At 38.2% G+C, this 23,120-nt stretch overlaps 2 protein-coding genes across 6 annotated transcripts in view; both read right to left on the reverse strand.

Annotated features, from left to right (window-relative positions):
- HOXB3 (homeobox B3) overlaps nucleotides 1-23,120 on the reverse strand; it is a 51,033-nt gene that overhangs the window by 12,383 nt on the left and 15,530 nt on the right. For 2 of the 5 annotated variants that reach the window (XM_066587198.1, XM_066587199.1), the window contains exon 2: nucleotides 16,200-16,374. The exons of 1 other annotated variant lie outside the window; for it this stretch is intronic. The gene's annotated coding sequence lies outside the window, so the exon portion shown is untranslated. Of the gene's footprint in view, nucleotides 1-9,346; nucleotides 9,415-16,199; nucleotides 16,375-22,465; nucleotides 22,693-23,120 lie in introns of those variants that run through there. 2 more of the 5 variants (XM_066587200.1, XM_066587202.1) reach the window with 2 other exon arrangements.
- On the reverse strand, nucleotides 17,975-20,892 carry HOXB4 (homeobox B4). The gene is made up of 2 exons (XM_066586767.1): nucleotides 19,832-20,892; nucleotides 17,975-18,819 (listed from the first exon to the last, which is right to left on the reverse strand). The coding sequence occupies exons 1-2, from the start codon at nucleotides 20,238-20,240 to the stop codon at nucleotides 18,515-18,517; spliced, it is 714 nt and encodes a 237-aa protein (XP_066442864.1). The 5' UTR covers nucleotides 20,241-20,892; the 3' UTR covers nucleotides 17,975-18,514.

A 23,120-nucleotide genomic window follows, 5' to 3' on the forward strand; every position in this document is an offset into this window, starting at 1 on the left:
GCAATATGTCTTGATAGTTGCAACGTGATATAAACTAATGCACTTCAGCAGCGGCTAAGACATGCGATGTCCTTACCAGAAAACTAGAGAGTCACCCAGATACAGAACAACAACAAAGGTACTTTAAATTTCCTATTAAAAAAACTCCATTAATATCAATTTACTTCAATGAAAACTTTGTTTCTTCATCAACTTGATGATTTATGATAAAATCAATTACATTAAGGTCACCGAGGACCTTGTGGTTTGTCTCAGATTTCATTCCTGAGCAGATGAACCGCTTGGTAAAAATATTCCACTTAGCTGGAGGCAAAGAGAATAATTCTGAGGCAAGGGAAATTTAATGGAAGACAATTTTCAGCAAAAAATATCAAGCTTCGGTTTCATGTTCCTGCTGTATGGTGATTTTTTTCTGCGCACATGTGCACTGATTTGCCTCAGGAAATCAAAGACCAGAGTGGAAAAATTGCTTCTGTAAACTTACAATTTTATGTTGTGATGTCGGGGCTTTACAAAGTATAGAATACCATCGCTGTGTTAAAACAGTGACATATACAATTTGCTTTACATTATTTGTGCCTTAGTCACAAGGGGGTTAATATTTCGTTAGCGGTCTAACCTCAATAAATCTTAGTATTAGCAATGAACAAATGAACGAACTTTAAGTACAGCATGTTACATAGATGTATTTAATGTACGTTAGATAAATATATTTTTGTATGCGTTTTATTACAGATTTATAAATAGATACATATTAAGATTGATGAATAGCGATAGATACATAAGGTGAAGGAGATAGATATCGAAATAAACGGCTCGCTTTCTCCGAAGTAGAGGGACTTATTGTGTTTGGCACTTGTAAATCAAAGATTAACCAAGAACTTTTCTTTTCCACACATTAGCACCAGGCTATTCCATATCCGTTTGTTGTACCTTTGCCAAAAGCTGGAGGTGACAAATGTAACGGAAATGCTGTATGTAATTGGAAACACAGGATTCCCAAATGTAAAAACCACATGGCTTCTTGAGAAGAAAAACATATAGAGTTTGTGCATATCACACAAATGTGCACACATACCTTAAAAAAGGCATAAATTACCCACACACAATACAAGATACTGCAAGTCCAACCCGGAACACCCTCATATATAGCCTCACACACCTTTGATGAAACAAACTTAATAGAAGATAATAAAGGCCCCTTCACTCAGGCATATTTGTGTCTATTTGAGCGTGCGCAGAATTTTTACGCACACAATACGCAGAGAATAGAACCTATTGTTATCAATGGTTTTGTACACATTTCCCAATTTTGCGCACCCATTTCACGTGCGTGCAAAAATATAGAACATGCTCAACTTTCACATGCATTTGCACACCAAAGGTCCCAATGGAAGTCTATGGGCGTACATAAATGTGCGCACAACACGCTGCGCAATTTCATGAGAAAAAAAAACACATCGTAAACTCTTAGACTTACAAGCTATTTCAATCAGGGTGTGTTAGTATCATGGTGTATTAGTCTGCCACGCGCAAATTAATATATGCCGTGCAAGCGCAAAAAGTACAGTAAAATGCACTGATACACATGCAAAAAAGACTCTTTCATAGCGCAAGTAGATTGCACTCTGGCATGTGCAAAAACGCATACACCTGCATGCAGGAGCCCTGAGGGTGTACTCATACTAACGTTTTTATTGCAATATGTCTTTTGATAATTGCAAACTGATATAGACAAATGCAGTTTGTCCCACAGAATTTGTGGACTAATCTGTCATTGTTTTCACAAAAACATACTGAAAAAATGCAAGTCTGAACATGACTTGACTGAGTTTCCATATGTCCAGCAATCTGGCATAGTTTCCTTCAGGCCTGTACAGAAAAAAACAGAAGGAAACTGATACCAGAACCAATCCCATTGTTTTCTATAGGATCATGCCTGTTATTTAAAGCATCAGTTGTGATGCTGGACATCTCCCTGCACCAGACTGAAAAGCACAGCATGAAGCATTTTTATGTGCAGTTATATCAGGCTGTGGATGCAAAACTGGTGCACAAATACATCAGTTGTGTCCAGCTCAGGCATAAAACAACTCATACCAAGCTGATCCCAACTCATAGAAGTGCACCTTAACTACATTCTCACTGGTTCCATTCAGTTTCATTCTGTTAAGGTACCTTTACATAGGAAGTCTATCGCCTGATAATCACCCTATGTACAAGTGGCTCATTTGCCAGATTTGCTTGGATTTTAAGTCACCTCAAACCCTAGTGACTGTTGGACCCTATAAACAGGAGTAACTCAATCAGAAAAGTGACAAACTAAACAGACAATAGGATCTTATAAGGTGGTTGGTGTAGGTCTTGAGACAATCCCTTGGGGGTTTTACAATCTTTATGATATCTTTAGCAGCAAAAATAATGCATTCGCTGGCACCATTTCCATCATCAAAATACAAGACTTTTCAAGGAACTCTAGTGGACCAGATTAAAGTCAATGTGGGGATTTATAACAGAAAAGTTGATGTAAAAAAGTTACAATTTTTGACGCAAGCCTCGCATTTGCAAAGAAGTACGAATTTTTGAATTTATACCACCTTATGTCACTTTTTGTAATGGGCATGGCATATTGCAGGGGAAGTGCCCATCCCTGCCCAACAGATATAAGTATAATTTAAGCCAGAAACTTGCTCTACTCCAGTTCACATTTGGCATACATTTCTGTGTAGGCTTATGTACAGAAGGTCTTCTTCATATATTAGGTGCATCTTACTCCAGGGGGATTATATTAAGAAGACCAAAGTATGAAATGCCAGTCTGAATGAATTCTCCCAATGTCTTTAGCTGGGGTTTCCTGTATATATTTGAAAACGGATTTGACATAATTGTCAGGACACCATTATATACTGAAGAGATGCTATAGTGAACAGAGCCAAGTCTAAAGGATGCATCAGGATCTGCTAGGCCTTTACATATTTGAATTTTGCATCATGGTTTATGTAAAAACAGAAGTCATTATTTCTGGTGTAAACATGCACACATCATATGAAATCAACACCATCAGATATTCTACATGGTATAGACATGCATGCACATCCACTAATCACACAGGCATATAACACCCACTTAGGGCTCCTTCACAGGGGCGTATGTGTGCACGTTTTTGCGTGAGTAATACGCACAGAGTAGAACCTTTTGATTACAAAGAAGAGATCTCCAACGCACTCCGTCTCCATACAGTGAGCAGTGATCACTCTTGTGTGAAAGCAAAGGAGCGATAATCTTTGAGATGACTGTTGGGTGTTTAGGGCTTCTTCAGAGGAGCATATTTGCGCCATGCATTGCATCCACAGAATTATCATGTGCAATATGCGGACAATAGAACTCATTGATATCAATGAGTTCTTTCTCATTAACATTTTTTTGGGCACGTTCAGTGCGCACACAAGGAGATAGGTCCTGCTTTATCTTTAGAAGTCTATGAGAGGTGCGTAAATGCACAATACACTACGCTATTCTGTGGGGGGGGGGGGGAAAGAACACATCTGGACCTCATTAGGCTAAATCAGAACGGGGGTTGTTGTGCATGCATATGAAGCCTGACAGTTGTTCCATGTAAGGGCGGCTTAACATGGGTGCAATACACAGAGAATGGAACATAGTGATTTCAATGGGTTTGTTCATAGTTCCTACTTTACCTGGGCATCTTGCGCATGCAAAAAAAAAGACACAACATGCCCTACTTTTGTGCGCATTTGGACACTAAAGGTCCCCATAGAAGTCTATGAGTGAGTGCGCAAATCCATGCATTACGCAATGAGATGCACAATACGCTGCGCAATTCCACAGGAGAAGGAACACATCTGGAACTCATTAGGCTAAATAGTAATTTAAATCTGGGCATGTTCGTGTCCCATGCACAAAGAGCCATGCCCTGCGGGCATAAAAAGTGCAGTGCAATACGCTGATAGTGCAAATACGTTGCACTGAGTCACACGCAATTGCGCATATGACCATGTGAATCTGCTTTAAAAGGGCCCTGAGGGCGACTTCACACTAGCATTTACACAATTGAGCATGCCTCAGCACAAAATATTTGTGCAATTAATGAGCTTTTTTACATGTGTGTCTGCATATTTTACTGTTTTTGTGCCTGCAGGGCATGTTCATTTGCGCGTGGCAGACAAATATGCCCCAATTTAAATGACTAGTCTAATCAGTTCCAGATGTGTTATTTTTCCAGCGGAATTGTGCAGTGTTTCACGCATACCCTTGCATATTGCGCGCATTTGCCCACCCCTCATAGACTTTTGTGGGGACCTATGGTAGAGCATGCTGCTTTTTTTGTGCGTGCAAAACGCGCGTGCAAAATACAGGAATGTGTACAAACACATTGACATCAATAGGCTTTATTCTCTTCATTTTGCGCGTGCAAACTTCACAAAAGCGCCTGTGTGAAGGAGGCCTTAGGCTCTGTTCACACTTATATGCAGAAGTTACTAGTTTGATCCTCCATGCAAGGAACATTCCATTATGCTGGACAAGAGAATGTTTAGGTTTTCTGGTCCCATGAAAGAAGACCTCCATAACGTGGAAGATCAAAGCACAGAAAACAGTAGATAAGTGTGAACAGAGCCTTAAGTACTGATAATATGCATTACAGACACATATACTCCACAAGACAGAGCCCTACAACACCCACAGACCATGTTAGGACACATTTGGGTAGCGGTCACATTAGTGCTTGTATATACTATTGTTATTTATCTTAATACACCATTAATTGCAGGGCACTGTAAACATGAAAAGGGTTTAAGTGCATAAGAGAGAGGACCCTGCAGTCAGGGCTTACAATCCACAAGAGAATGGAGACAATAGGTGATGGTAGAAGTTGCTCATATGCTAGTGTAGGGGCAGTAAGCTTATCCTATGTTCTAGACTTTTCCGAAAAAGTAGGTTTTCAGGTTACTTTTTGAAGGTGGAGAGAGTTCAAACATTTGGGTAGTGAGTTCTAAAGTATGGGGGATGCATGGGACAAACATTGAAGAAGATTGTGTGAACAGCAGGTAAGGAGAGGAAAGAGGGAGTTCTTAAGAAGATCAGAGATTAGGTGTGGGGAGGTATTGGGAGATTGTGTCAGAGATGTATGGAAATGACAGTTTGTGGACAATTTTGTATGTCATTGTTACTATTTTGAACTGAATTTCCTGGGCAATAGGTAGCTAGTATAGGGATTGGCAGAGGAGAGAGGCAGAAGTGGACTCAGGGGAGATGTGGATTAACTGCTTAACAAGGTTGAGGGTAGACTGGAAGGGTACAAGAGCCTTCCTAAACCACAGAAGATGTTGTAATAATCAAAAGGTTGAGAACTAGTTTACATTTTTTGTGACATAATAAATGGTAAAGAATACTTTAACAGATCTCATTCATTTCACAATATGGACTGCAAAATCATACAAAAAGACATTAGTTCAGCCTCTAGCACACTTGAGTTTTTCTTGCACGCTTTTTCACGCAATATTGCTGAATTTTTTTAACACAAATGTGAATGAGACTTTCTATTGTTAAAAATGCATCGCACAAAAATCGTGAAGCGCAAACTTGCAATTTTTGTGCGATGCATTTTTAACAATAGAAAGTCCCATTCACATTCATGTTTCAAAAACGCAGCGATATCGCATGAAAAAAATGTGCAAGAAAAACGCAAGTGTGCAGGAGTCTTTCAAGGAAGGTCCAAAAGTTCCAAAAACAAGGGAACTAGATATATATGTAAAAAAAGAACCCCTTAGGACTCCTGCACACTGGCAATCGCGATACAGATTTTTTTAAACGCGAATGTCAATAGGACTTTCTAATGTTAAAAACGAATCGCACAAAAATCGCAAGTTTGTGCTTTGCGATTTTTGCGTGATGCGTTTTTAACATTAGGAAGTTCAATTGACCGTCATGTTAAAAAAAACGCACTGATATCGCGATCGCCAGTGCGCAGGAGCTCTTAGTGGAGTAATACAATTTGATGCATCTATTGTCCATCAATACAACATTCCCCAAAAGGACACATAGAAATACAAAGAAAACACATACTTTCCACACTAGACATTAATAATCATCAAGCCACTTACAACCATACAGATCTGTATACTCCCCAATTAATCCCCCACCCCAACACACCACTGCACAAAACCTACATGTCAGCACAAAGCATTATCCATATGTAAACACATACCTCTCTTCCTGGTCTGGTCTCTCTTCCATATTGACCCTTCTGTTTATTTCCTTGGCCTGCTCTCTCTTTGTCCATATGATGTATATATTTCCATTATATGCAATAATATATATATATCTTTGCAGCATTATTTCCACACCTGACTAAAACTTTCATACAGAAATATATTTAGTTAGTATATATGAAAGTTTTAGTCAGATGTGGGAAAAATGCTGCAAAAACAGATTTTTATATTTTAAATAGAAGGCTTCTGATTGACTCAAATTTTTTTCTGCAGCAGGGTAACGACCCCCAAAATACAGCCAATATTATTAGGAACTATGTTCAGCATAAAGAAGAATATGGAGTTCTGGGAGTGATAGTATGACCCATAGAGCCCTGGTATCAACTTCAACAAGTCTGGGATTACATGACCAGACAGAAGGATTTTAGCAAGCCTACATCCACAGAAGATCCGTGCTTAGTTCTCCAAGAAGTTTTTTGTTCATACATTTAGCATTTTGTTAATTGACAAAATAACTATTAACATTCTTACTTTGAAAGCACTTTTTCCACACCTGCCTAAAACGATTGCACAGTATTGGTAGGAACAATAATAAAAAAAATATATAGTGCGGCTATTTCTACTACTTTACCCATACCCCCTCTTTACTTGCTTTTGCCCTTCAGACCCTGCCATTCTCTCTTTTGATGTTCTATGTCAGGTTCTCTGCTGTCTTAATCAATCTGCTATATCACCAAATAATATTGTCACCTCTATGACTATTTATCACATGAACTGTCATTATTAACAATAACCATAGAAGAGATAATAGCAGTAATAATACTTATACAAGAAGGAAAGTGATATGTTTGGACTCTGGGAAAACAGCTGTCTATAATTTTGTGTACATGTAATTGTGTATATGGTTGTGTATTGGAAGCATGACATTTCATCACAAAGGCAACAGCTATAAGAACCTTATTCTTGTGTAATATCTATATATCTTGTACATAATGTGTAACATACAAAGTGAATTATAAATGTATACCGTTATATTGTTAATTATTAACTAAAGGGACATAGTGATCGTGCTTTGTTCTGAAGGCACCACAGTGGGAAATCGAACTACATCCAGACTCTCTTTGTTCTGTTATGTAGTATATTAAGGACCCGCGTATAGTACTTACTATCCAAATACATAGAGAGAGTGAAAGAAAGAGAGAAGAGATAGATAGATAGATAGATAGATAGATAGATAGATAGATAGATAGATAGATAGATAGATAGATAGATAGATAGATGTATGTAAAATTTATATTGATTTTGGATGGGGCTATATAGGCATAGTGAAAGTTTTAAGAATCTTGGCTCTTCTATAACCTCTCACCTATAATGTGTACAATTATGTTTCAAGCTTAGTAAAAAAAAACGTATTCCCTGTTCAACTATGAATTTTGTGTTGATGACACTAATAGAAAGAAATTTTGACTTATCCAATAGAATCGGATCTCATACAACTAAATAAATACACAGAATCAATCAAGTGATCACTTTTTTACATTGTTTTCTTTTTTTTCCTGTCATCGTTATTGCAGAACCTAGCTGTGCTAAACTGTGCACTGTAGGGACTTAGTTGATTGTTATGAGGTGAGGCTGATGCTGATGGGTATATTAGTGTTTCCTCTCTGCAGCTAAGATACATTTTTAATAACCGACCTGGAGGTTTTAGGGTCTATTCACAGGCAAGAGATTTGTTGCAGAAATTAAAGTCAGCTTCATTCATCTGCATGGGGTTGCAAAAACATGGATTTCTGTAAACCAGTTGCAAGAATCCCCCCCCCCCCCAAAAAAAAGAAATTGTAGGGTGTGAATATACCGTTTTCGTTAAATCCTATAGTAACCAACCCTACCTACTTTGTTGCCGTTGTTTCTGGGGTTTTTTTTAAATTATGGTAATTGTTACTAGCATGCTATATGATGCTGTACGATACCTGTGCATGTATCCCATACATCCTAGTTATGCCTAATTCATTATTTCATTGTGATTAATGAATTAGTGCTTGTATATACAGTACTGTGCAAAAGTTTTAGTCAGATTTAGAAAAAATGCTGTAAAGTAAGATTTTTGTCACAAATAGAATGTATCTGATTGACTCCAAATTTATTTTATGCAGCAGGACGAGGACCCCAAAATACAGCCAATGTCATTATCAACTATCGTCAGCATAAACAAGAACAAGGAGTCCTGGAAGTGATGATATGGCTCCCACAGAGTCCTGATCTAACATCATTGAGTCTTTCTGTAATTACAATTAGTTAGTTCTCCAAGATGTTTGGAACAACTTCCCTGCGGAGTTCCTTCAAAAACGGTGTACCTAGAAGAATTGATGCTGTTTTGAAGGCAAAGGGCGGTCACACCAAATATTAATTTGATTTGGATTCTTATTTTTGTCATTCACTATGCATTTTCTTATTTGCAAAAAAACCCCACTATTAACACTGCTATTTTTTGAAAACATTCTTTCTTTGTAGCATTTTGTCCACACCTGCCTAAAACTTTGTTCACAGGACTGTATATAGAGCAGGTATCGACAGACATCGGGAAGGGTATAACTGCATGCTGGTGTCTGCGATACCACTTAGCACAGTTCTTTCCACACAAGCTGAGCGGTTTATTATGCTTGTTGAGGATGTCTGTACACAAAAGTGTAGACTTTTATTTAGGACACAACCCTTGCAGTGTGATAATGTGAGATCCCAGGCCAGCCATGTCCCTTTAACTGTCACTACAGAGCACATTCTCCAGGATAGGAGTGGAGGGAAAGCTGAGATTCTCATCAGAGGCTGATCCTGAGAAATGATTCAGTGCGGACAGCATCATAAACAAGGCAACTCTCCCACAAACACACAATGCACCGCGCTGACACCCCTATTGTCATAAATCAAGAGCATTGTATGGGAATAAACCTTAAAATCCTGTCTGATCGGCTCTGTGGGTATAAACACACATAGCTGCGAGTCAGGACGGATGGCAGGAAATGAAGATCGCTATTTGTCACCATTTACGACAATAACATTAATAAGACACAATAAATTTACATGGACACAGACAGACAGAGGGAATCCCTGCTACTTACAATAATCCAGCCCACGGTGTGGCTCTGATCCCACTTGTTTTATGCCAGCCTCTCTCCCTCTCCCTCTCTCTCTTCTCCTTCTCTGGAGCTGCTATAGGCTGTTCTTTAAGGACAGTTGAATTTCACGTCAGACACAAGGAGACCATGTCTGCGATTTTCCTGACGAATACATATCTATCCTGCAACCTCTGCATTAATTATTTAATGAATCACGTGACAAAGAAGAGGAGGAGGGGGTCTCACTTCCATACACAGAGGACCACTATGACCTTCCACAAAAACACCGGGGTCTTCAATGCAAAGGAACTGGGATACCGTATATTCCATACATATATAAGTAGCAATAGCTCACTGTGTTACAGAACGTTAATAGCAGACACGTTGAATAGATAATTGTTACAATGTATCACAAACAACAAATATTATCCATCTAATATCTATCTATCTATCTATCTATCTATCTATCTATCTATCTATCTATCTCATATCTATGTCATATCTATCCATCTGTCATCTGAATTCCGTATATATGTATCTAATATCTATCTATCTATCTATCTATCTATCTATCTCATATCTATCTATCTATCTATCTATCTATCTATCTATCTATCTATCTATCTCTAGCATGTGTTACATATAAACCACAATCAAACTGTATAACCCGTTGTTTTATGTGTTCATAAAGCATATATAAATGCTTAGTAAACGAAATAAAACATTTGCATTTCTTGTGGACCCTGGCCCAAAAACGCGAACAAAAAAAGCCACAAAGGCAGACATCTGGGTGATGGCTTCAAAGCATTTTAGGCAGATAAAAGGTAAAGTTTATATAATGAGTGCGGAGATTGATTTAGGAATTTAAACAAGCCAGTTTTATTGGGCATCATAAATCTGTCATTGAGGACACAGACTGAGAGAAATCTCTGAGTGTCAGCCCTCTCTGCAGAACAATGGTGGAGCTATCCCTGCAATTCATTCTGGCTATCTTTTCCAACACACTCCCACTGCACATTCATGTTTTTTTTTGTTAAATAAATCATTGCTGAATATTACTTGGACTTTATACATGAAATATAGGGAAGTACATGTCTCCTAGATGTTTACATAAGCACATCTATCTATCTATCTATCTATCTATCTATCTATCTATCTATCTATCTCCTATCTATCTATCTATCTATCTATCTATCTATCTATCTATCTATCTATCTATCTCCTATCTATCTATCTATCTATCTATCTATCTATCTATCTGGGAGTTATTTATGTATTTATTTATTTATCTATCTATCAGTAATCTCAGTAAATATTATTACTAATTATGTTTTGATAGAAGATATATGGCATACACCTACATAAATTTATGCACATTTATAAAATGTTAGGGCTCATGCACAAAAGCAAATTTTGACCTGTAGCAATTGCACTCAGTGCAGATTCTGAAAACCACTTGGTATAGCTATTTATACTGCAGTATTATTTTCTAGAAGTATAGAAAGCAAGCAATACAGACCACAGATGACAAACATACAGGGTACGGCACAGTTCCATATTGCATGCCATATTGCACACTGTATTGTACATGGTTGTGAGCATGAGCCTTTTGGCTTCCTACACACCACCTTTGGTGATTGCATGCAGTTGTTTTGTTATTTCTATGGAGTCAATATTCAGCCTAATGCACACAGCTGTATTATGGCTCCATTTTGTACAGAGCAGATGCTTCTTTAATATGGAGGTTTGATCTGCACACATCTGCCTTGTGGTTATTCTGACTGGATTGATATGCCTTTTTGCAGACTTACATAGGGCAGCTTCAGATGAGCGTATGCGCATATATGCTCCCTTTTAGCGCAAAGTATTTGTGCAATGAACAAGGCTGATTTGCATGCGTATTGGCACATAGTACCTATTTACATGTGCGCATGACAGCCCTAACCCTGATTTAAAGGATAGTTAGCCTAATGAGGTCCAGATGTGTTCTTTTTTTCAGGAATTGCGCAGTGCATTGCGCATTTGTGTGGGTATTAGGCGCACTTTTACACACCTCCCATAGACTTCTATGGGAACCCTTGGTACACAAATGCACACAAAAGTAAGAGTATGCTTTTTTTTTATGCTCATGAAATGTGCATGCAGGACATGTCGATTATGCACAGCAGATGAGCACGCCCTGATTTAAATGGCTATTTAGCCTAATGAGGTTCAAATGTGGTTTTTTCCATGGAATTGTGTAGCATATAGCGCTTTTGCGCATACATTGAGTGGGCATTTGCACACCTCCCATAGACTTCTATGAGGACGTTTGGTGCGTAAGTGCTAACAAAAGTAGAGTATACTGCGTTTTTTTCCACACCGAGAAATGTGCGCGCAAAAAATTGGAATTAAATCAATAGGTTCTCTGCGTATTGCAAGTGCAAATAAATCTGTTTGAAGCCACCCTAATATGGAGAGCTGAAACCCATTGATTTGCATTGCGTGTTTTCACAGGCCAAAACTGTGTATTCCTTGCTTATTGCGTTTTGTTTGCATGTATTCATGACATTTTTCACGCATCCAAAAAAAACTCATAAGAGGGCCCCATTGTTTTGATGTGTAAATATGCAGTGAATACAATGTAACATGCACATTCACTGCGTATTGACATGATCCCATGGACTTTAATTAGCTATTTCAGACTAAAATATGTCACGCACATAAAAAAACACGTCTAAATCCCCCAGTGCAAGTCAATGGGGTTTCAGCTCTCAGTATTACATGCATAAAAAATGTGCATGTAATACGGAGCGCAAATGGACTTGTGTGTATGAGGTCTAAAGGTTATTTTAGACTAGCAGAGTTAGCCTGATGTAATAAGTACCAATCAACATACATGTAAATCTGCTTGTTTCTTTTTCATATACATTGACCAAGAATCGGCTTATGGCAAAAAATGATCACTACTATGATCCTTCCTTCCCATAAGCCAGTTGCCCATCTCCCGCTTCACTGAACAATCAGCTGATGTACCAGGCGTTTTTATGTTTTCACGCCTACTCCGTATAAGCGCCTGAATGGGCTTTTTTCCACGATCATGGCCAGTGTTTTCTCGACCATTCACAGCCCGCGAGCATCGTTTTCAGCAAAAAAATACGCCGCACCCCGGAAAACCCTCGCTCTGCCACAATTCTCAGGATGCCTTCCAGTGCCTATATAGAGGCATCTGTAATAGAGATGAGCGAACGTGCTCGGCCACGCCCCTTTTTCGCCCGAATACCGCGATTTCCGAGTACTTCCGTACTTGGGCGAAAAAATTCGGGGGGCGCCGTGGCGGCATGGGGGGTAGCAGTGGGGAGTGGGGGGGAGAGGGAGAGAGAGAGGGCTCCCCCCTGTTCCCCGCTGCTACCCCCCGCACCGCCACGCCTCTCCCCGCCCCCCGGCGCCCCCCGAATCTTTTCACCCGAGTACTGAAGTACTCGAAAATGGCGGCACTCGGGCGCATAAGTACTCGAAACGAGTACGTTCGCTCATCTCTAATCTGTAAGCTTTTCACAGCATTGGACGCTGCAAAAATGCCTCCCCCCCTTCTCTTTCCCTGCTCCCATAGGAGTCTATAGGACCCGCCAGCGTATATTGGCCAAAACATAGTTCCAGAACTATGTTTTGACTGAGCATATATGCGCCGGCACCTATATGTTCTATTTTTTGTGCTGCCGGTGTAATTACGCGCCGTATATTTACCCGTGTGAACAGCTGCATTGGAAACCAATGCTTCACATGGGTACAGTATATGCGCCCGGGTGTGAAAACATGGCGTATATGCGCTCGTGGAATAAAGTCTTAGAAGCAATGCTTCTAGGAAGAAACAACTCTGTACATAAGGTACTAGAATTGGTACTGAAGATACTGAAGCATTGTATAGTATTGTGGAACTAACTGGACTCCACCATACAGTCTACTGCACACAGTCTGAGGCCTTTACATGTAGAAATGTCTGACAGATTCCTGTCCAGTCAGACCAATATCAATCTGTATTGGTGTTTGTAAATGGCCAATTAATCTGATTGAAATTTGTCTCATTTGCCAGAAAGCTAATTTGCCCTACCTAAAAATTTTTGACAATCACAACTACTGTAGCGCGTCAACAGCATGGGAGACGTATATTAGGGTGGACTCACGAGACCGTAAGTGCAAAAACGCATGTGGTAGCGTGATGTTTTTGTGCCGTGAAGGAGTCTTCTTTGCATATGTTTTAGCACTTTTTACTGTACTTTTTGCGCTGACGGGGACTTTTTACATCGCCACAGAACACACATGTGCCATGATTAAAAAAGCTGTGGAGCCTAATTAGTTCCCAGTGTGTAGTTTTTGCCACAAAATTGGCAGTGTAATGTGCCAATTTTGCACATTTGTGCAACCTTATTGACTCCTATAGGGCCTTTGGTGCGCAAATGCACACAAAGATAGAGCCTGTTGTGTTTTTATTTTGTGACTGTGAAATGTATCCACAAAAACGCATAATTTGACAGTAGCCATTGAAATCAATGGCCTCTATTCTCTGTGTATCGCGCACACAAATACGTCCATGTGAATTCAGCCTTAGGGCAGCTTCCCATGGACATATTTGCATGCATGCATATTTCTGTGTGCAATATGTAGAGAAAAAAACCCATTGATTTAAATTAGTTCATTTTCATTTCCTTTTTGTGCCTACTCTATTTTTGCGTGCATTTATGCACTAAGAGTCCCCATAGAAAGCTATGAGAGGTTCACAAATGAGCTCAATACTGCGCAATTCCATGAAAAAAAAAACACATCTGCATCTCATTAGGCTAAATAGTCATTTTAATGAGAGCAGATTTGTCGCCGCGCGCAAATGAACCTGCCCTGCATGCGCAAAAAAATACTTTACCATGCGCCAATACCCGCAGAAATCTACCTCGTTCGTAGCGCATACACACTGCGCTGAAGTGTGCATATTTGTGCATACGCTCCTGTGAAGCCGCCCTTAAAAAGAGCCATGGGGGTCCAAATAGTCCAGGAAGCAGTGCACACATTCATTTTGGGTCCTCATAAGGCCTCATGCATACAACCCACATTTTGAGATCATACAGTGTATACTTCCCTTTGTTTTTTTCTCTAGAGTTCAAGTCAATGAGGCAATACACACATGCAGATGATTTCATGTCTATGTTACCATACAGAGTCCACATAACTCAATGTGCAGTATACTCCATCAGCTCATGGCTAAAATTTCCCCATCAAAGTCAATAGAGCCATATTTAACATCAATTTGACATTCACAACACACATCATCATTTGCATATATAGAAATATAGAATAGTCATTAATATAGGACGCATCACAAAGTTGTTTTTTTTAATTGACATGCTGACATAAATACTGAGCTAGATGCAAACAAAACCATTTCATGATAGCTCCATGTTCTCTTCTTATTACCCTTTGCTGTGTGCATGAGGTCAAGTGAGTGCAAAACAAGACATGTTGTGCAAATGCCAACTGTTTATATATATCACACAGGATTGTATCTAAAATACAATAGGATACAAAGTTGTTGGAGTGTGAACATCAGTACTTAAATCCACAACTATAGCTGTTTAGCTGCATATTTGTTAAAAAAGGGAGGGACAAAAAGTCTTAGATCAGATACATAGAAGGCCCCCAGGCACCATACAGAAACAGATCACCTCTCTGAAGATATTTCAGAGTTTAGACTTGAGTTGTGTGCTTAGCAGGAGATGTTAAACACCGCACTGTCCGGCCTCACAGAGGTCACAGGGTTTCCTAGGTCATTTTCTGTTCATCATACTGCTTTGCCCTGCAGATGAACCCGCAACCAATTCCTTTCCACATTCTTTTCGCTTGTGTTAAGGGTATCTATCTATCTATCTATCTATCTATCCATCCATCCATCCATCCATCTATCCATCTATCTATACGTAAGGTGGGTTCCAGATGAACGTATTGTAACACGTCCGTAATATGAATCCGTTTTACGGATGTGTTACAAATGATATTACAACTGTATGTCGTCACTATTTTATAAGTATTTGATCTGTTTCTGCCTCGGTATATTTTATTTTCTACTGGACAAATACTCTTCTATATTTGCCCAATAAGAAAGAATAGCAATACGAAGGCAAATACGAGGAAAATACGTCATGCTGCATTTTTCAAAAACAGCCATGAAAAATAAGTCCATGTGAATAGATACAAAGATTTACATTGGCTCTGTAATGCAGAACTAAAATGCACTCATCTGAAAGCAGCTGAAGGCTGGTTTCAGATGACTGTCTAAAGGCGCATCCATAATACGGATCTGTGTTACGGACGTGTTTCAAAAGACATTACATCCATATGTCATTATTTATCATCCACATTTGCCTCTGTATTTTTATAATTTTCTATTGGGCAAACACTAACTGTATTTGACCAATAGAAAAGAATACACATACAGAGGCAAGTACACAAAAAATAGATTATGCTGCGTTTTTGAAAAATGGCCATAAAATATGTGGTTAACCCTAAAGATTTACATTAGCTTCATATTCTGGTACCCTGAAGATAGAGCTAATATGGAGCAAAAATACACTTGTCCAAAAGAAGCCAAATACATATTATCACATAGAAGGTGATATTTGGGTACCATTAGGAGACAAATATTAGACCTGTATGAATATTCTGCCCTACACTATAGAAAGACATGCACCAATAAGATTGCAAAGCAACTTTCGCTTGATAAAATAGATCCTGATCAAAGAGACTTCAAAAGGGAGTTTTGTTTTGAGACACACAAGTGACAGGAGGTAATAAAGCAATAAAATGCAGCAGCCTGACACAGCTATGTTACCTTGAGCAATCCTGGAATCTGCTCTCACAACTTCTATTTTCCAGGCCATGTTTGCAGAACTTTTCCAAAGTGTAAAAAGAAAAAAAAACTCCCTGGTTGCACTTGTGACTCTCTTGAGGATCCAGGGACGCCTTCACCTTTTTTTTTCTCCCAACAGAAGGTCCACACAGATTTGCTGTTCAATAACAAAGACACAGGGTAAGGGGTTTTTTTTTCACTAGTGATTAATGATTATTCTGCATAATTCTCACATTTTTCTTGGACTGTGTCTACAAATAATGGTTGTGAACCTCACATTCAACAGAAAAAGGTGTCCACTGGCCATTCTGCTCTTCAGAAAGACCATCTTTTATTTCATTCTCACGAGGAAAGAAAATGGGAAATGTATTGAGGGGCTGCACCAGATGTACGCTTTCTTTCACTTAAATAATGCAGGCTATGAGGTTGGGGAAATTTGAATATTTTAGTTTATTTCCAGAGGCAGTTTTACAGGGCATGGACCTTAAAAGCATTTTAGATTTAGTTGATTAAAATCATATGAACAATTAAATATTTATGAAATTTGATCTGCACTGAACAGATCCATATGAACTAAAAATTATACATATCACACATTAAAAGTATCGTTGGAGTTTTCATAGGGCATAATTGTATAGATGAATATTGTTAATAACAACAGTACTATTACTAATAATAATAATAGTAATAATAATTGCTGTTAATATTGTTGTTATATGACAGAACATAAAGATAGATAGTAAATTATGAAGTGTGTATTTTCCTTTTCTACTGCAAAATCTACAAAATATATTAATCTAACATATGTATGAAATTAATATAATTAATGTTATATAATTAGTGAGCAGATGTCATTATATAGCTATTAATAAATAGATTATATATATATATATATATATATATATATATTTGTAGAGATAATTTGTGTTCATACTAGCTATTCTTTTGCTTTTGGGAAATAAAAAGTATTCAATGAAAATGTTTTCAGATAATACACATTAAACATACTGTAATAATCAGTGAGCGAACAAAACATCTTTAGTATATAAAACATAACAGTCCAGTAGTAAACATTATATTCAGTCCATAACTAAAATCCAGCAACAGAGAACGAAAATGAAAATTAATACAAGGCCGCGTATCACAAAAGAACCCATTTGTCTTGTTGATTATCTATTTGCTTGTCAGAGTTTGAGCTATTGCAGTGGCCAAGATCCTTTGTAATATAAAAACACACAGAAAAACCTGGAAACACTGAGAAACATCTGTGCAAAAAAGAAAAAAGAGTCTAATGAATGTACCATATCAGGGAACAAGGCAATTTTTAGGGCTTGGAGCTTCTTGTCCAAAGTGTAAAATAAACTTTCTGCTTCCCTTAAGTGCTATTTGCTAGTCATTATGGAGTGATGTTACAGTGAGTAAGAGCAAATAAGATTTAATGTAGAAGATAAATAGTACTTACAGATAAAGTCGGCCTGCAGACATGAGTAGGAAGCCACCATGTTTACCAAACACACTTTCGTGTGTGTATGTATATATATATATATATATATATATATATATATATATATATATATATACTTTTTTTAGATTTATGCTATATTATCCCGATGGAGAGTCCAAAGTAGATTCGAAAGCTTGCTGTAACATCATCTTTTTTGTTAGCTATTAAAGGGTATCATATCTACAATATTACTTTGTTTCTCTTGCTGAGAACAATCACATTTTACCAAGCACACATAACACAGAGATTTAGATAAGAAAAAAATATTTATTTATAGACTATTTACAATAAAGATGGAGGATACCACAGTAAAGTCAATGAGGTGGAGGAATTTTTGCATTCTGCAGTATATATATACTATTAGCTGCAGACTCACTCTTAGGCCTTGTCTCTGACTACTACATATTCCCTACCGAGCACAAAGGATGAGAGTGGAAGATGCTTAAGCTATTAAACAGCAATCATAAGACGAGAACCAGTACAAGTATAAAGTGTATAAAGCAACACTCAGTGTCCTGCTGTAATAACACAACAGCAGAGAAAATACAGTTCCCCCAGACCAAGGAGCCTCATTTATTAAAGTGAGCGTCGGTTCTGTCATCCTTTGTACCGCAATGTAAACATGACAAATGGGCCAGAGTTTGGCGTGATTAAAGATGAAACATAGATCTATCTTCTCCAAATCTGAAATCTATCTACAAGCTTCTCTTGAATGAACGAGGAACAAAGCCAGGTCCCAGCCAAGTCTTCTTCCTTTATATAAATAACCAGAATGGATCTGGAGCTGCAGATTTTAGGGATAGGTCGGTGAACCTTTGTTCTTGGTCTGCTCCCCTCCTGTCACTTGGAGATTTGAGGAGGGGTTGGATCTGATTTTAGTATTTGGAAGCTTATGATCTTTTTTCCATTTCATCCTTCTGTTTTGGAACCATATTTTGATCTGACGCTCAGAAAGGTGCAATGTGTGCGCAATTTCCAGTCTGCGTCTGCGGGTCAAGTAGCGGTTGTAGTGAAACTCCTTCTCTAGCTCCAGCACTTGCTGCCTGGTATAAGCTGTGCGTGAGCGTTTGGGTTCTCCCCCAGAATAAGAGGCATTGACTGCAAAAAAATCACACACAATACAAGCACTATTAATGGAGGAGGCACAAACTCATTAGCATGCATTGACAAAAAGTTTTGTTGTTGAATGAAGTTTGGTAAAAAGAAAAATATGTTTGGTACTATGTTAGCCAATAGAACAAAACTAGATTTTACTCTCAAAGTAATTTTGTGGCTAGCTATACAATATATGTTGTAGAATATTGTAGAATATAAATCTATGAACATTTTTGATACTCTCACAAGCGTGAATAATTCTTAGGGTTTTATTTTAGGATGGGCTATCTGAGAAATCTGGTGTCCCTCTAATATCAATTTAGAAACTATAAAACTCTCACATCCTCATCAGTGGACTAATTAAGAATTAACTCCTCTGTCCATCCTGTTCTGTTATTGTTTTAAGTGCAAATTAATCCCACAATATCCATGTCCTTTTGTGTGTGTGTACATATAAATGTATATATATATATATATATATATATATATATATATATATATATATATCTTCTCCATATATAAACCTATTAATAGCATGATGAAGAAACCCAAAGTAGATTCGAAAGCTTGCTGTAACAACAGCCATTAAAAGGTATTATATCTACGAGATTACTTTGTTTCTCTTGCAGAGAAAAATCACATGGAGTGCAGTTTGTCCCAAAGCTATGAATTATACATAAACCCTATAAGACTAATCGCCGATTTCTAGTTGTTACATGTTAGCGATGAAGTTTTAACAGCAGTGACAGGATGCAGTGAAAGTTTACCCAATCTGCCACTTAAACACAAATTAGAAATAACATAAAACCTTAATGTAGGAAGGTCCACAAAGCTAAAAAGGGAAATTTGAGGAGGATGGTAAAGTCTACTTCAAAGGCAGTTGGCCAAGTAGAGTCATAAAAATTTATGGAGGATGTAATTATACTGCCCTGCAAACAGAAGATCGTAAATTTAAAAGGACACACCGTTTTCAAATGTTGGCTTAGAGTTAAGAACAGACAACTGTCGCGCTTACCATTAGAAAGGTGTGCCTTCTTCATCCAGGGGTACACCACTGGGTTCTGCTGGCAGGAGGATTCTGAGGGCTTCTGTTCTGAGGGCAATTGGCTACAGGACGGAGGTGACCTAGTGATGGTGGTCTGACTCTGATGCTTGTCTTCAGGAAGCAATCCAACTTGGGGGTGAGTCCGGGGAGATATAATGGAAGAAGCTGCGCGCCCGGAGTCCTGGCAGGAGGAGTAGTGTTGGCTGGTGCAGGCTGATCGGGGGTAGGTCGCCCCATGCTGGAAGCTGTTCTCCTTCTTCTGGCCGCAGTAGTACTCTGGAGAGGGGCTAGGGAGGTAATCAGTATGGGAATATTCCTCGCAAGGCGGAAATTTGGGGTCCACATAATTGGAGCTGATCAAAAACGAACTCATGGCCATTTATTTGTTTGATTTTAACCCAAAACCCATATACAATTTATTCCTGTAGTCCTGCTCGTTTTCCTGTTTGGTAAAACCCTCCTACTTACTGTCAAGTGAACAAAGTTGAGTTTGCATGTGACATCAAGAGCCAATAGAATTGTTCCCACCATCCCCGGATAAGGAAACGTGCTCCATAGCTCAAGCAGCACCACTGCAAAAATGCCCACCCCCAGCTTCCAGAGTGTTAATATACCAGATGAACTCTAGTACTTTATCGTTGTCCAACATCATCCAGCATAAAAATGTGTGATTATTATTTTCTACACTGATATTTCCTTAAAAGTGGAGAAAAACAATTTGCGGCCGCATTTGTCGGACTGGTCTGGTTCGTGTCTGCAGACAGAGTTTAGCAGAGAGTCTGGCAGAGACAAATATGTCCTGCTCTGGATCGATAGAAAATTCATCAACTAATTCAGGATACTTGCTTTACTAAATTCCATTTAGGCACATTATTAAATTGCCTATTGCAAGTCACTGGAGCACAGTTGGGGAGAAAGAGAACGAATTTGTAGCATAGCAAAATGAATGTTCTAGCATCATAGTCATAAATTATTGTATTACTAATGATTAAAGTTCTGGAAGCAGTCTCAACAAGTAAGCCAGATTCAAGTCAACAACCACCAGATTGCGCTCTCTTTGCGCCTGTAGCGTTTATGTCAACTGCATATCCCCCCAGACACGAATTTGTGAAATTATTGTCCTCACACAAATTCGGATCTACAGGGTACATACAGAAGACAGACATAATCTTCTCATTGATTCCTGGCAGGTCCAATGCATATTGTCAGGACAAGCGAACCCCAGATCCGCAAATCATATTAGCACCGCAGACAATTATAACATTAATAATACTCAATGCATAAAATGTATAGTCAAACATGAATGATAGAAAACACACGAATTCACAACATGCCATAAATAACATGGTGGCCTCAGGTAGTCGAGGGGAAAAGCGAATGAACGTCATATCATAAATATATCTGTCGGATATAATACAGTGATGTCATGAATAAATACAGTGCAAATACACTGCAGCTAATATCTTCATAAAACACATGCAGTAAATTAGCTGCATATTCCAAACATTACATAACTGATTATCTCAACACAGACCACGAATAGCTTTACACAGGACTCTGACTGACCAAATAAAGTAACATTTGGACAGATAAAGAAACAGAAAAGATGATCATGAGAGTCATTATCTCCTCAATTATCACCAAAGTCCTGGTTTAACTCCTCACTAAATTATTCCAGAAATGACTCACTGAAGAGACTACACTCACCAACAGGCATATCAATGCCCATTGGGTTTATTGTAACATAAATAACCTACTTAGCAAGCTTTAGAAAAGAAAACATATTCCCAACAAATCTGCAACAGCTTCCTAAAAAAATGTTTCTTCCATCTATTAAATAGCAAATAAAAGTGATTTTATGTTGTGTGCACAGGTCATAATAAAACAATCTTTAAATACAAAGTTTGTCCAGTATTTATAAAACGAAAAGCTATATTTTTACATAACATTCAAACATATGTACATAGTATAAACTACTTGCATTTGTTTCTATCTATAATATATCTATGTTTCTAATATTTTCCAATCTATGCACTATATAGCTAATATATATCAATATTAATATATGTACACATTTATCTATGTACCAAATATCTATCTATACATCTATGTATAGATGTTTCTAATATCTTCGCGTCTGTTTTATATATTTAATGTCTATCTATCTATCTTAATAAAAATATAAGTATATATTTATTTATGTATCAAATATATTTTTGTTTATCTATGTATCTAGTTATCTAATCTATCTTTATAGCTATCATTCCATATAGTAGTAAATTAAAGAATATAAAATCCAGTCAGTGATTTTGTCCCCTTTCCTATGAGATTTCCAGAGATTAGGCCTCTATAAGACGTCTTTATTGTTGTGAAACTAGCATACCACCAATACATTCTGTTATTATTTATTAATAATAATAATAATAATTACTATTATAGTTATTTGACTTCCTATCCAGTGCACCCATTGTATGAGCCTGTCCCTACACCTATCCATTATATACCTGTGTCTTGTTATAAGCCTGGATTTCTACCTGTATGATTCCCACCCCCTGCTGCGCCCCCCTCCACCTCTCTTCCCTTATTTCAGCCATGATCACATACCTTGATCACTTCATGCCTCTTCCTGCATGTCTTGCCTTCTTCCATAGTGTAAAATATTAGATGTCACTGAACACAGGGACCTTCAACAGTGCCTCTAGTCCATAATATTAATAGCAGCGCTGTACAAGAATCTGCTCCTTGGTGCGGTCAGGCACATGGGCCTTATGAGCCCATTGTAAATACAGAGCCCCAGTTTTTTGGGGGGAATTAATCTCATAGTTTGTCAGTCTTTGTTAAACAGCGAGGCGTGGTGTGTGTGATTGCCGCTGGCATTTTCATATAGTTACAACAAGCTGTGACCTGCGATTCACCCTGTCCTGGCCTCTCCCACTCCACACACAGCCTGCAATCAGCAATACATACATGCACATTGCTATATCGGGATACATAGCTCATCACAGCCCTCCAGCCATGGTGCTTTCATTTACTGGGACATAGCATGGGGGCCGAAAACAAGAATAGCATTAAAATTTTCGCACAGTGTGCCATCAAAGTGTCATAACTGGGAAGCAGCTAACCTTATACCTCATAAACTTAGGTATAGAGAGAATATGTGTGCCTGTATGTGTATATACATAATGTGATTGTTCTCAGTAAGCAAAACAAAGTAATATTGTAGATTTCTTACCTTTAATGGCTAATGTTTGCAACAATT

The sequence above is a fragment of the Eleutherodactylus coqui genome, chromosome 13 (assembly GCF_035609145.1).
Source record: "Eleutherodactylus coqui strain aEleCoq1 chromosome 13, aEleCoq1.hap1, whole genome shotgun sequence".
In the NCBI taxonomy this organism is placed as follows: domain Eukaryota; kingdom Metazoa; phylum Chordata; class Amphibia; order Anura; family Eleutherodactylidae; genus Eleutherodactylus; species Eleutherodactylus coqui.